The sequence below is a fragment of the Solanum pennellii genome, chromosome 9 (genome assembly GCF_001406875.1).
Source record: "Solanum pennellii chromosome 9, SPENNV200".
In the NCBI taxonomy this organism is placed as follows: domain Eukaryota; kingdom Viridiplantae; phylum Streptophyta; class Magnoliopsida; order Solanales; family Solanaceae; genus Solanum; species Solanum pennellii.
Window position 1 is genome coordinate 6,404,152 of NC_028645.1, and position 13,532 is coordinate 6,417,683.

Sequence of the window (13,532 nt, forward strand, 5' to 3'; positions counted from 1 at the left end):
CACAACAAAACACTGTATTTCTGAAGAAAAACAAGAACATAGTCATCTTTCTTATTTTCTATTTTTCTTGAACCCTCAATTGAGAAAAAAGAAGCTTCAAGGGTTATCAATAAAGAGGTTTGTTTTGATAAGGTTTAAGATAAACAGAGAGTTTTGTCTCTGAATAAAAAAATCAGGAATTTGCTATTATAAAGGCAATAAAAAGCCTTTGTATAAAAAATTAAACTGCAAGGAAATAAATACTAGTTACAAAGTATGGCAGAAATGAGGGCACCAAAAAGCCCTTGATAAAAAATTGTATGAATTACTTCTCCAATGAGTAAACGGAAGACAATTCAATTTCTCCATAACATATCAGAGAAAATCATGAAAAGTAGCCAATTGGAACGACTGTTCCGCCACCAAATTGTTACTGCTGCAGGACATCCGAATATATAATGACTCAGGTGGCAATATATAGCCCTCCTTGTCTTGACATTATTCGGATTGGACATTTACAGTCTTGTATACAACAAGAGATGACTAAAGTTGGTATTTACCAAACGAACAACAAGTCTTCATTCCAGAACTGGCTCAGTTCATTACCAGTGCAGAAACTAACATTAGGGAATTGGGGAGCTTGGCTTATGATAAACATCATATACAATAGCCCTAATATTACCTGGGCTCTCATCCCCCATTCATTCATTGCACCACAAAAACATCAATTCAGGATATCTCAATGAGAGCCAGAAGCAAGGTGCATCTGAGGAAGAGTAGGAAATGGTCAAACACTACTCATCCAGAAGCTACAGGAAGATATAGCGTTCCAGTTACGAGTAGACCATATTTTAGAACCAAAAGAGAAAAGGACCACAAAGCACTCAGGCACAAGTTACTTGAGAACAAAAATTCTGATGGGAAAGACGAGGGGTGGAATTACAACTAAAAACCACCATTATACCTCCAAAATAAGAAGCATCAAGAATGGCCTACATAGCCAGATGAACAACTGGGCAAACAAGCTTCACAATTTTCTGGTTTGCTCCCGACTCTGATACAACACAATTCAAGGAAGGAGGGGTAAAAACCCATATGATCTCAACCCATCATCTCCGAGATTTGCTTCAGTGCACACCCTCCCACCCCCTTTACCAAACACCAGTCATGTTTTCAAAGAATTAAGTGATCGGTCATGAGAAGCATCAACATTAACTCCCACCTCTGAAACATTTACTTGAGGTAATCTATCGTCGACTGAAGGTTCATCCACGTGATTGACAGTGTCCCACAAGAACCCATTTTCATTTTCCACCGAAATCTTATCAAAGTCTTTATCCACTGCTAGAGGGTGAGATGTAATGTATGAGACGTAATTACCTGCATATAAGCAAATATCAGTCTACAAATAATCTCTAAAAAAGAACTTGTACCCTGACAAGGTAACATTAAGAGAGGAAAGAAATTAAAGCAAGTCCTGGATCTTATCATAAAATGAAATTGAATTCAGATATAGGTGTAAACATGTCAGAATTGACAAGAGTGATATAATGACATCATGTAGAAGTGATAACTAAGGAAATGAAGGACAATTCTGCTAAAATTCACAAGGCTAGTGTTTTTGAAAGCGAAAAAGGTGATGAGGTCCATGGGATTTGAAGCAAAAGTGACAAGTGAAGCACACACTTATTTGAAGTAAAGCGCACAATTTACTGGAAACAATGAATTTAGTACAATAAAAGTTAAGTTGCAATGAGAAAAATTCTCAAAATTCGAACAAGTGACAGATTCTAGCTAGAATCACTTTATGCACCATGTTTGAAGCACAAACTACTCTAAAGACCATGGCTTCGCCTATGAAGTACAACACCCTACTTCGAGAATCAATTCATCGCTTTAAGAAATGAAGCAATATCTTCAGATAACACTGCACGAGACAGTTTTTAAGAGTTTACTTGACATGAGGCACTGGTGCCTCATTTTGCAAATCCTCTTATGAAATAGTAACAAGAAAAATGGATCTCCATCACAGTATTAGCTAAGGATTCTTGAAACAAGTTAAACCAGGAAATTCAAGGGGACATTTCAAAAAGGATCTTACCAGCCATGTTCCGAAGTGCATTCTCAGCTGCCTGTTGCTGAGCATCCTTCCTAGTCTTACCCATCCCAACACCAACTCTCTCACCGATAAAGAAGACCTAAAGATTTTTCAGGCTCAGAATTCTGAATATAAAACCTTATGCTGTTTGTCTAAATTCAGATGCCAAAATAATTATGCACTTTTATATGAACAACAATGATAGAAGCAACACTCTCATATCAAAATGAATATTTTCAAAGATAGACATTAACAGACAGTTCATAAGCACCTAACAATTTTCAGAGTCAAATATCAAGACATACAGATGCATGAATGTCAAACTCATTAGCACACGACTTTCAGGTATCTCGTCAGCCATTACCTTGCACAGTACTTCCTAGTATCCCGTTAGAATCAAAAGAGGAACACTATTACTATCAGTGGAAACTAGTGCTGTTTAACGGAAGTTTCGCTTCATATTTATACGACAAACAATGCAATATATCAATCCCTGCGATAAGCTTCAAATAGGTGAAAAACATTCTTCCATAATGAATTTTCTAACCTCAACTGAAAATTGCAATTCCTCACTGGTGCTCACCACAGGCCTGAACTCAACCTACAAAGCAAGACACATTGGTGGAGCTCTTACTATGACAACCAAGAAAAATCAACAGAGATAACATCTTGGCGAAAAAGTATGTAGCACATACCTTTGAGTTGCATAGCCGTCCAATTTCTTGCAGCACTCCAGTAGCTAAAGATGGCAAGATGTTCATTCTCCCAGCTTCTAGTTGAGATTCTCTGTTGTTAAATAACGACTGATGTTGAGAGAATCTACCCTCTGTCGAGGCAAAGTACAATCAGCCTAGGAAGCTTTTGTCATGAACTTGATGAAGAGAGGGAATAATAAGGAAAAGAAGAAGATCAAAGAGACTATGCTTAAAATGAAAACTTTAGCGGATCTCTCTCTCAACTTTCAGCAACCATCCTTTGTTCTCCGTAATACCAAACTAAAAACAATTGATAAAGTGCATATCCCATAATCAATATTTTGCTTCTAGAATTTAACATTATCCCAAAACTTCTTTTGAACTCCTTCCAAATACCACTGTTCAGGGGAGCGCGAAGCGCAAAAAAGTGACAAGGTCCCTGCTTCACACTTCGCTTGCTTAAAGCGTGAAGCGAAGCGCTCGCTTCATTGAAAAGAAGTACAATTTAAAAGAAAAAAGACCAAACCAAAAAGAGACAAAATATATAAGTAAAAATTAATATTGAACACTAAAAAAAGGTTTCCCTTTAGTTGTCTTGTCACAAACAGACATACAATAGTTGTCCTATTGGTCTCCTCAACTTTTTTTTTTCATTTTTCCATGCCAGGTTAGCCTTTTTTAATCACAGATAAGATCTAAGAAAAATAATCAACATTATAGCTTTATCACTATTAAGAGAAAATTCAACGACATTTTTGTCATTGTTAAGAAACAACACAATTCAGCAATATATATTTTAATCACGGTGAGGAAACAAATAATCAGCAACATATAATTTAAATAATCAACGCTAACCAGGGCAAAGGAAAACAGAGTAGAAAAAAAGAAGAAAAATTCTAGGCTAGCAGTGCCACTGCACCAGAAAGAAGAAGAAAGAAAGAAAAGAGAAAAACTGTTGGAAGGAAAGAGTACTCTGAAACCTTATTATTCTGATTTCTTAAGGACGAGGTAAGTGGTGACTCTTTTTATTCTTTAAAATCGATCACTTATAAATTAAAAAAAATATAACTGCTGCTTTTCTCGGTTTGCCGCTTCTGGTCGCATTGCGCTTCAATCCCAGAAGCAGCCGCTTATGAACACTTCGCGCTTTTCTCGCTGAAGCACTGAACCCTTGCTTCGCTTCGCTGCTTAAAGCAATGAAGCGCTCGCTTTCCCGAACACTGCCAAACACTATCTTGATCATTAAAGATATACGCATACCACCATCCTCGCAATCAACAAGTAAAAGTATGCAATTCCAGCCTTCTTTACATGTTTGGATAAATTATATCCCACACCATTAGTGATAAATAAACATGCACCTAGTTGGATTTGTTATAATTTGATAGCTGGGCTCATAATCACAAGCTGAAAACTAGCCCTTACGAAAACGACTTCAGTCAAACTTTAAACTAGTCATTAACTTAACAACATTCATTCCCCAAACGAGTCACTGAGATGGCTACTTAACCCCAAGAGCAAACACTAGTGCAATATGATTAATAAATGCATTCCTTCCTAAAGGCCAGCTTTTGCTCATAATATTTTCACTTCTTAACAGTGAAATGGGGTATTAAAATTGCGATAAGCAGTAACACAGTATAAGAGTGACTCAAACTCACCTGTCTGATGAATAAGTCTATGCATTTCATGCCTGAAATTTACCTGCAAAGAGTCGTGTGATCGAATGAATATGTCAGCAGGAAGACAGTCATAACTATTTCTGAAGGAAGCAGTAGCAAGTACCTCCCCGTTCTTCCCTGCAGATGCATATGATGGTAACATCATGTTTGTTGCACCTTGACTCAGAAAATTCTGATGACCTCTCTGTTTAGCGTACCTTGATGCATCAGATTCTTGAAAAATTCCAGGTGATCGACCACCCATGTGTCCTTTATTTAGGTCATCTTCCACCAACCATCCACCAAGTGGTGGTATGGGCAGTATGGGTGGTTTCTGAGGCACTCTAGGTAATAAAGGAGGTTCTGCTGAACCACGATACCTCATGTCCTGGCTAGGATTCAATATGGGGTGCCTTCTCTTCCCATCACCATCAGCTTCAGAAAAGCTGTTATCTCGTCTAAATGGAGCTCCCAGCAAACTTGGTTCTAAACACACAGGAACAAAATGAACCACGGGTTGATAAACCAAAAAGATTAATACATCTATTATTTAACTGCAGGTAAAGATAGATTTCATTACTTTCTGAAGGTTGAATTGGTCTCACTGATTGAGCAGGTGCATTTGCAGCAATTCCAACCATAAGCTGGGAGCTTCCTGGCTTCATATCAGGATTGTTACTCATGAAAACAGGAGCAGAGTTCATATTAACTTTTCCCTCCTGGATAGAATATAAACATGAGAAGATTGACAGCTGAAAAATAAAGTACTTGATTTGATGTGTGACGTGTTAACACTTCCAAGTTTTTTGGGGGATCGATCATGTGATAAGAAGTCAAGATAGGCAGTAATAACAGGTAAAACCCCACCTGTTGATTCAACCTTTGTGTAACTTCAGGCCCGTACATTCCCTCAGGAATAGGAGCAGGAATCCCACATGACGCAAAACCAGCATCCTAAGAGTAAAGAAATTAAACCTTCATCTTAATGATCAGCCTTCATTTAAAGTTGAAATTTAAAGAGCTCGTAGATGAATACCTCGGACATTAAGTAGTTGCTAACATCAGGCGCAGAAGGTAAATTTACAGCCTCATCTTCATAGAAAATCTCACAGATCTTTCTGAGTAGGCCTTCATCAAACTCTCTGATTGACAAAGAAATGGATCAGATAAAAACTAGTTAATTGACTCAAACTTACTCTTTAGAGGACTGAGAATGAACTTACTTAAAGAAACGAGCTCTAACATCACAAGCAACATTTCTTGCCACACACAGGACCGGTACTGCATTGGCCATCTACTCAATAAAGAAGTTCCAATCAGTCTAGGTGTGACAGAAAAAAACAAGATGACATTATAATCATTTGAAATGGCAAAACACACACCTCTGCTAGTGGAGCATAATACGGAGCGAAAGCAGGGACAACATGAACACGAGGTTGATCTTTATCATCCCACACTTTGAGTCGGTCATCAATAACCATTGCCAATTTTGGATGACAAATGCCATTTCGGAAGACAGTAAGTAAAGACTTCTTGGCCCCTGTGGGATTAAATGACAGAGATGATGTTTACTTGGTTAAAGAAAAGAAGTTTATAATTTACCAGTTCAAGAGGAAAAGGTATTATAGTCCTCTGATGAGAAGCAATCACAGTTGGCAGCCTTTTGGATGTCACTGCTACTATACATTAGAAGCTTAAAGAAAATACCACTAATGAGCTTAGAATGACATAAATCAAACACAAGAAGACAAATCTTTCATTACTTATGGTGCTTCATTATGCTTCACTGTGAGAAGAGGATTATCTTTTCTCTTGTCAGGATAGGGAAGAGGAATCGTGTTACCATGTATAGAAGAACAACCTATTACTTTCCCAAGGAGTCATAAAACAGGAAACTATTCTAGTTCCTAACCTGATCTAACACATACAACACGGTCCATCAATTGATTGGCATTAATGAGGTGTGACCCTGGGTCGAGTAGCCTCCAAATCTCCAAGGCATAATCTCTCTCTGCCATGGTGCAAACATATACTTCAAATCTTTTCCGACCTTTCGCCGTCAAATAAGTTCTCAACTCCTCCCACGCAGGACGTAATCTAACAAGCACACTGGTATCCCGATTCTGCACAAGAAGTTTCCATGATGAGAAAATGTGTGGAGCTAAAAACTTAATCTTGAGACAAACATAATGTGTTGCAAAATGTCCAACTAAATTCGAGTTCACATTCCAAGGTTACACTGATAACTGTAATAAGACAATGAAAACCTTAGATATTCCAGTTGCAGTTGAACTAGAAGGCCAAACATCCAAATGCCAATTTCTTTTAGCTACATGAACATAATATTGAATGAATGGAAGAGACATAAAAGAACAAAGACCGGAGGTGGATGCTTTCCACTCCTCCAAACGCTTCCTCCCAGCAATTCGAACAGACAAGGATGCAGATCTCTAAGCCACATTTGTTTCCATCAAGTTTAAGACGTCCGAATCTGAATATTAAGATGTGCACAAAATCTAGGTCTGACTCTGAATGCACATCTGAAATTAAGATGTTATCTTGAGATCCAAACACTGAATAATTAACCCTATTTGTTTTAAATATCCAAATGTATATATAGAATTAAACACTTCATTCATAAAATATTATAAAAATCTCCTTTTAACAAAATAAATTTGGTTTATTAATAGAAAATAATATTTTGAATACTTTTATTTGATTAAAAAAACTGAACGATAAAAAATGCAAATAAAAATTATGCACATCAATATAAAAAATTATTGTGACAAGTTAAAAAAAAATCAAATCTTCAATTCTCATTTTTCTTGATGTTGCTTTGTTGCTTATATTTCTATAAAGAGAACTTGCATAAGCCCTCTGACCTGTCATTGTCATTATTTCCTTTTCTGCAAACTAGAGTTGTTAAACACTTCAAATCGTAATCTACAGGTTACAAAATAATTATCTAAGGCTGTTTAACATAATTCCCAGAAGAAAAATAGAGATAAACTGCTTCTATTTCATGAAGGAAGAAGGGAGCACATTCAGTTCTAAGAATCGAAGGTTTCATGGGTTCGTTTATTGAGTGTGGCGTCGAGCAGCGATGATAATTTAAATAATTTTCTTATATTGTGTTTAATCTTTGTGGGTGCGAGAGTTCTTGCTAAACATAAAAATACGTTCAAAAATATTCCGTATTTGTAAAAACTATGAGAACTTATTGGTTCAAGAGGTGAGAAAGGAGAGTGAGAAGTGTGAAAACCTTGTTGAGAGGAGAAGAAGGGAGGACTTGAAAGATCTTGAAATGAAGCAAATTATTTAAAGAATTTGAATGGTGTTAAGACCCTGTTATAGATCTAATTCATTCAGACTCATTAAGACGCTTTATAAGAAAACTGTTATAGTGGGTTTAGAGTCCCACATTGATTGGGGATAAACTGGTGGTCTACCTATATGGACTTGGGCAATCTTCCCCATAAAAGCTAACTTTTGGAGTTTGAGTCGGCTGTCATATCTTCACATAGAATCAAAGATAGGTCCGTCTCCATTTGGGCTTCTGATCCACGCTCAAGTGGGACAAAGCGTGAAGGGAGTATTAGAGTGGGTTTACCACATTGGTTGGAGAATAGACTGGTGGTTTACTTATATGGACTTGGACAATCCTCCCCTAATGAGCTATATCTTTTGGGGTTGAGTTAAACTCAAGTGTCATATCTCCATAAGAGATCCATCCCTATTTTGGTTATTGAACCACACCCCCAGTTGGGCTTGTGCATGTAGAGGGTGTTAGAGTGCGTTTAAAGTCCAACATTTGGTTGGGGAATAGATTAGTGGTCTATTTATGTGGACTTGAGCAATCCTCCACTCCTGAAGGTTGTAGGGTTGAGTTAAACCCAAGTAACATATCTTTAAAGGAACAAAACAAACACTCTTATTGAGATGAATCTAAATATTAAGATTCAGACCTTAAAACAGGCACACTTAATAGGCTGAATTTAATTCAGACTCCATAAAATGCGAACAAATGAGGCTCAAGTGTGATCACCCCATAGGGGTATCCAACTTTGCCTCTGCTGGTGGATTAGCAAATTGACATGTGTAAGGACCATCAGCAGCAAAAAGTTCACACATATAATGAACAAAGGTTACTCAAATCCATAGCAATTCATTTAAAAACTTCTGCAAAGAGGGAGCAATAGACACCATAGAGTATATTACAAATATCTTCATAGTGAGGGGAAATGAATGAGTTACTTAGACAACAGTATTATTCAATCTGCTCTTTCTCTTGGCATAAGGACACAAGAAACATCACTAACCTAAACACTAGCAATTTCAAAAAAAATAAACAATTTAAAAAAACCTAAACACTGGACCAAAATGAAGTATGAATTTCTGGACATTAGATGCAGATAATGTGTTTTACAAAGCAAACTAAAAGTAACAATTACATATTAAGTTTGACACCGAATGGTCTAAATACACTATGCAAAAAACCTTGCCTATAAGATATAAATAGAGTGTGTAAGCTTTCTGAAAATAAAGAATACGTAATTGTTGAGTGATCACAGTTGTAATTGTTGAGTGATCACAGTTATCCCAAAATATTGAAGGCTGTTAACTAATAAGTATATTGAGAACAGGTCATATAAAAAGACAGGACAACAACCAATGTTTAAGAACAGAACTTTCAGATACTGTGAAGCTAGGTGAATCATTTAAATTAACAACCTAATCTACTTTCCGACAATAGTACTCCATTTTGTATGAGAAACCATAAAGCATCCTCCACTCAACTTCAAAATTCAATCAATCAACTTGCCTCAATGCACTGCATACACTTCCATAATATAAACCTAAAATACTAAAAAATCAAAAGAATAATATCAAAATACTATAAAAATTAATGACAAACCGACAACTAAAAAGTCAATAGCCAAACCTTTACTCCACAAGTATAACACGACATGCAACTCATCAACTTCCACTAGCACCTTAAGGGAATGCACTGAGCAGGGGGGATATTCTCCATGACACGAACAGTATATAAATTGAGAAATATGCATGCTTTAGATGTGTGCACCATGCTAAGAATCAATAATTGCAAGGCATAACAGAGAAATGAAAGAAAATATATGTATCTTATTACCTCTGGATTAATCCGTGTAAGGACCACATTCTTATCCCCCAACCTTATGACTGGCCGAACTACACCCTCCTGCCCTTCAGATAATGGTAGCACCTCCTCTTTCTGAGCTCTATATACAATCCCACAGTCAACAACAGAATCACTCTCTAAATACTGCTTCAGCAGTGCACGATCCTCCATATACCTCCTCAGCTCAGCGGACATTCCAGACGACCGAATTGGATCCATCTCTCGTGCTAACCAACCCCGCAAAGCCTCAATTCTATCATCAAATGACTTCATTGTATTTGCAACAATTAAAGTCTCATCCAGATCAAAAACAATTGATAGACACCTCATATTCAACATCTGCAAACAAGCACTATACAGACCAACGGGCACTGAATAGCACCAAAAACAGGGGAACTTTTTCTGCTTACTCGCCATTGCTACCAAATGTATTTCTTCTTCCCCCAGAAAGACCACTGCAGTCTACACAAAGACCAAGGAAAGGGAACAAATTTGTCAGCAGACATCTTACCATAAGAATACATTATAGCCACAAAACACCAATTATACATTATTAAATATATGCTCATCCCCCTTACCAGAGCTAATGCTATGTATATTCCAGACAAATCACATTTCTGACAACAGCTTTAAGAGAACCTGCTTACATCTCATATGAGATGCATCAATTATTTTCAATAGATACATAAATGCCAAAAAAGCAGCAATATATGTAGAACTGCCAACGTCATTCAGCATCCTCATTATTAAATCTTAATACCACAAAAGAGTTCGCATACACATCCACATGAAAATGCCACGATTACTCCATTACATATCCACTATAGTCGACAAAAAAATCATAGTCATATCCGAAAATGGCAAGTTATTTCACAAAATAACCACAATCATAGCACTGCTACGAAACTTCCCACACAAATGTACATTAAATGCCACAAACATTCCTCACTGTCAAAAATTTGGGGTAAGCAATTACAAGAACAACTGCATCCAGTAAATTTCACAATAAATGTAAAATCATCAACAACCATCATCTCTCATTGTCAGAAACTCCGTCAACAACTAAACAACAATAATTCTCTGGTAATTTCGTAGTAAATGCAGAGTCAGTATTTCACATCAAACATATAATCATCAACAATCAATTCTTCTCATTGGAAACAAAATTGCATAACCAAAAATAAATAAAAATACTCGTGCAGTAATTTCACAGTTTAAGTAAGTTCATCACTATACAAACTGATCATAGTTCGTTATTCAATTAAAAGAAATTGTTAATGTCTATTAACCTTGAGGTCATAGTAGCACGAGGAATGAAGAGTTATCAACGGAGACTTCTCGGAACCAGTTGGCGCTGAATTCGAGTTCGGTTCAAGCTTACAACGAACAGGTGATGAAATCGTTCTCAAAACAGCAATAGGATGAACTCGCTCACTATTTGTAGAGATATGATCAATCCGTATCTCGTTGTTTGGGAATTGGAAGTTCTGATCCTTCACAGGTATGGTATCCAGCTCTCCCAAACACGTTTCTCCTTGAAACACCAGGGATTTGAACCCTAAACGACTCATAGTTTCACTGAAATTCGAAATTCAAATCGAAAATAGCAGTTAATCACGCCAAATGTGATGAACAATGATGAAAAAAATACAGAGAGAGAAGTACAAAAAAAATTTAGAAGAGAATTTTCAATTTCTCTCTCTCTGTTCACTCCATTGCTGTTGTCTCTTTGTGTGTGTTTCTCTCTCTAGAGCTGGCGCGCTATACTATGCTATTGCTCTCGTTTTCTCGCTCTATAATAAGCAGCGGTTTCAAATGTATGGGGTGTGTCTAGGTATTTATAGAAAGCAGAGGTGGGATTGGTTTACAATTAGTCTCGCATTTGTATGAATTTACGGAAATACCGGAGGGTTTCGCATGAGTTATCAGGTTCAAGGTACGCATGCGATGTGTGAGGCTTACACAGGGTTTTGTTATCCTACCCTCTGGTTGACGGTAAAGATGTTACAACGTTTTGATTTGGTGAAATAATGACCATTCGATCATCGAGATTTTAATCAGATGTTACAAGATTTTCATTTGGAACAATAATGGTCGTTGATTAACGAGGATTTAAGTTGTTGCTTGGAGATGTGTGTATTTTATTACTACTCCCTTATGGTCGGTACCCGTTGAAGCACGACTAAATTTGAATTCGCGCCAGGAGATCTTATGCTGGCGGGTTAAATGTTACCTAACAAAGGCGATTTCCTAACCGTTTTCTTTTGGCGGGTGTTCTCTCTGACTTCATTAACTTCTTATTTTCGCGTACGATTGCTTTCTAATTTAGCAAGTACTTTCCGGTCCAACTTTATGCTTCTGAATCAAATGTTGAGTTTGATCGTAAATTTGGGCATAAAATCTTTAAATTTTTGAGATAAAAATTTATATATTTGGCAATTATGTAAAGACGTTTATAAGACATAATAACTGATAAATATTTAAAATATATAAAAGATATATCAAGATATTACGATAAAAGATACACTTGTTAGAACTACAAAATTCGAAAAATGCCATATAAAGTGAAGATGTTACAGATTTTGATTTGGAACAATAATAATCTTCGATTAACGAGATCTTTATATATTGTTAGAAACACATGTATTTTATTTCTCCCTTATTTAGTAAGTACTCCTTCTACCTCTCTTTATATCGCGGATCAAATAATTTAAGTTTAATCGTGAATTTACATATGAAAATTTTCAAGTTTTTGAAATAAAATTTATCTATGAAAAATTACATTAAAAAGTATGCATTATAAATCATACAATTGACAATTATAATTATATCTTGTCTGATTTATTAGGTTGTGGTTGTCTACTCATATTTTGTATAATTGAAACTAGCTAATGATTCTATCAGTATACTATGGTTATGTATTGATACTGCAATTACTCTTTTTTTTTAGTATTAAACATATTCGAATGGTTGCTTAGCGACCTTAAATGTGATCCTAGCGCTATTTGAATTCAAGAAAGAGCACACTTGTCCATGTTGCCATGAATTCATCTCTTTTCTAATACGTTTTTCGAACTTAGAGTCTTTTTAGTCATTTGGTTTTGAGGCTAAATTACTCTACATTAGACTAGTAGATATTTTGGTACCACGACTTCAAATTCTAGGGAGGGTTATTTCCGTGAATAATTGATAATTATAAGTTGTGTTTTATACCACTTGGTCTGAATTGATAAAAGTTTTTTGTTGACTTAAAAGATTTATGATTTTTGATTGTTTAATGGGTTGAATGGTTTTAGTTGGTTGGTTTTTCCACCGGGGATTATTGTGGGTGTCATTCACGATGTATTTGGGTCATGATATTAAAAAATATATGCAAAAAGATACAAAAAAATGCATTTGTTTGAATCTCAAAATTCAAAAGATGTATCAAATTTCAATTTGAAACAATAATGATAGGTCGATCAACGAGATCTTTATCTGTTGCTGAAAATACGTGTATTTTATTACTCCCTTATTTACTAGTCATTCCCTCTACCCAATTTATATCACAAGTCAAATAATTTATGTTTGATCGTGAATTTAGGTATCAAATCTTTATATTCTTTGAAATAAAATTTATATATTAGCAAATTATATTAAAAGTATTATAGATAACATAATTGACAATTCAATTATGTCGATTATTTCCAAGATCAAATTCCATCTTTTCTTATGTATTGTATTATTATTTTGCCTTTTTTCTACCCTTTTCTATTCGAGAGTCAAAACAAAGAGTATAAAATATCTTTTGGTATTCGTTCTTCTCCCTCTCCTATTTTTGAATTATTATTAGGGCAAAGCTCTAGCAGGCTTCCTTGCCGCGTGCGACGCAGGTATGGGTTTTCCGTCTAACCCTTTTTATCCTCCTGGGGAGAAGCACAACCGCACAATTTCAAGCCTGA

At 36.0% G+C, this 13,532-nt stretch overlaps 1 protein-coding gene across 1 annotated transcript; it reads right to left on the reverse strand.

The window, feature by feature from the left end:
• Nucleotides 1-179: 179 nt before the first annotated feature.
• LOC107031121 (RNA polymerase II C-terminal domain phosphatase-like 2) lies at nucleotides 180-11,411 on the reverse strand. The gene is made up of 14 exons (XM_015232349.2): nucleotides 10,881-11,411; nucleotides 9,583-10,053; nucleotides 6,346-6,556; nucleotides 5,816-5,973; nucleotides 5,657-5,727; nucleotides 5,470-5,575; nucleotides 5,301-5,387; nucleotides 5,014-5,152; nucleotides 4,558-4,919; nucleotides 4,434-4,476; nucleotides 2,773-2,903; nucleotides 2,625-2,678; nucleotides 2,081-2,177; nucleotides 180-1,359 (listed from the first exon to the last, which is right to left on the reverse strand). The coding sequence occupies exons 1-14, from the start codon at nucleotides 11,160-11,162 to the stop codon at nucleotides 1,145-1,147; spliced, it is 2,427 nt and encodes an 808-aa protein (XP_015087835.1). The 5' UTR covers nucleotides 11,163-11,411; the 3' UTR covers nucleotides 180-1,144.
• Nucleotides 11,412-13,532: the final 2,121 nt, after the last annotated feature.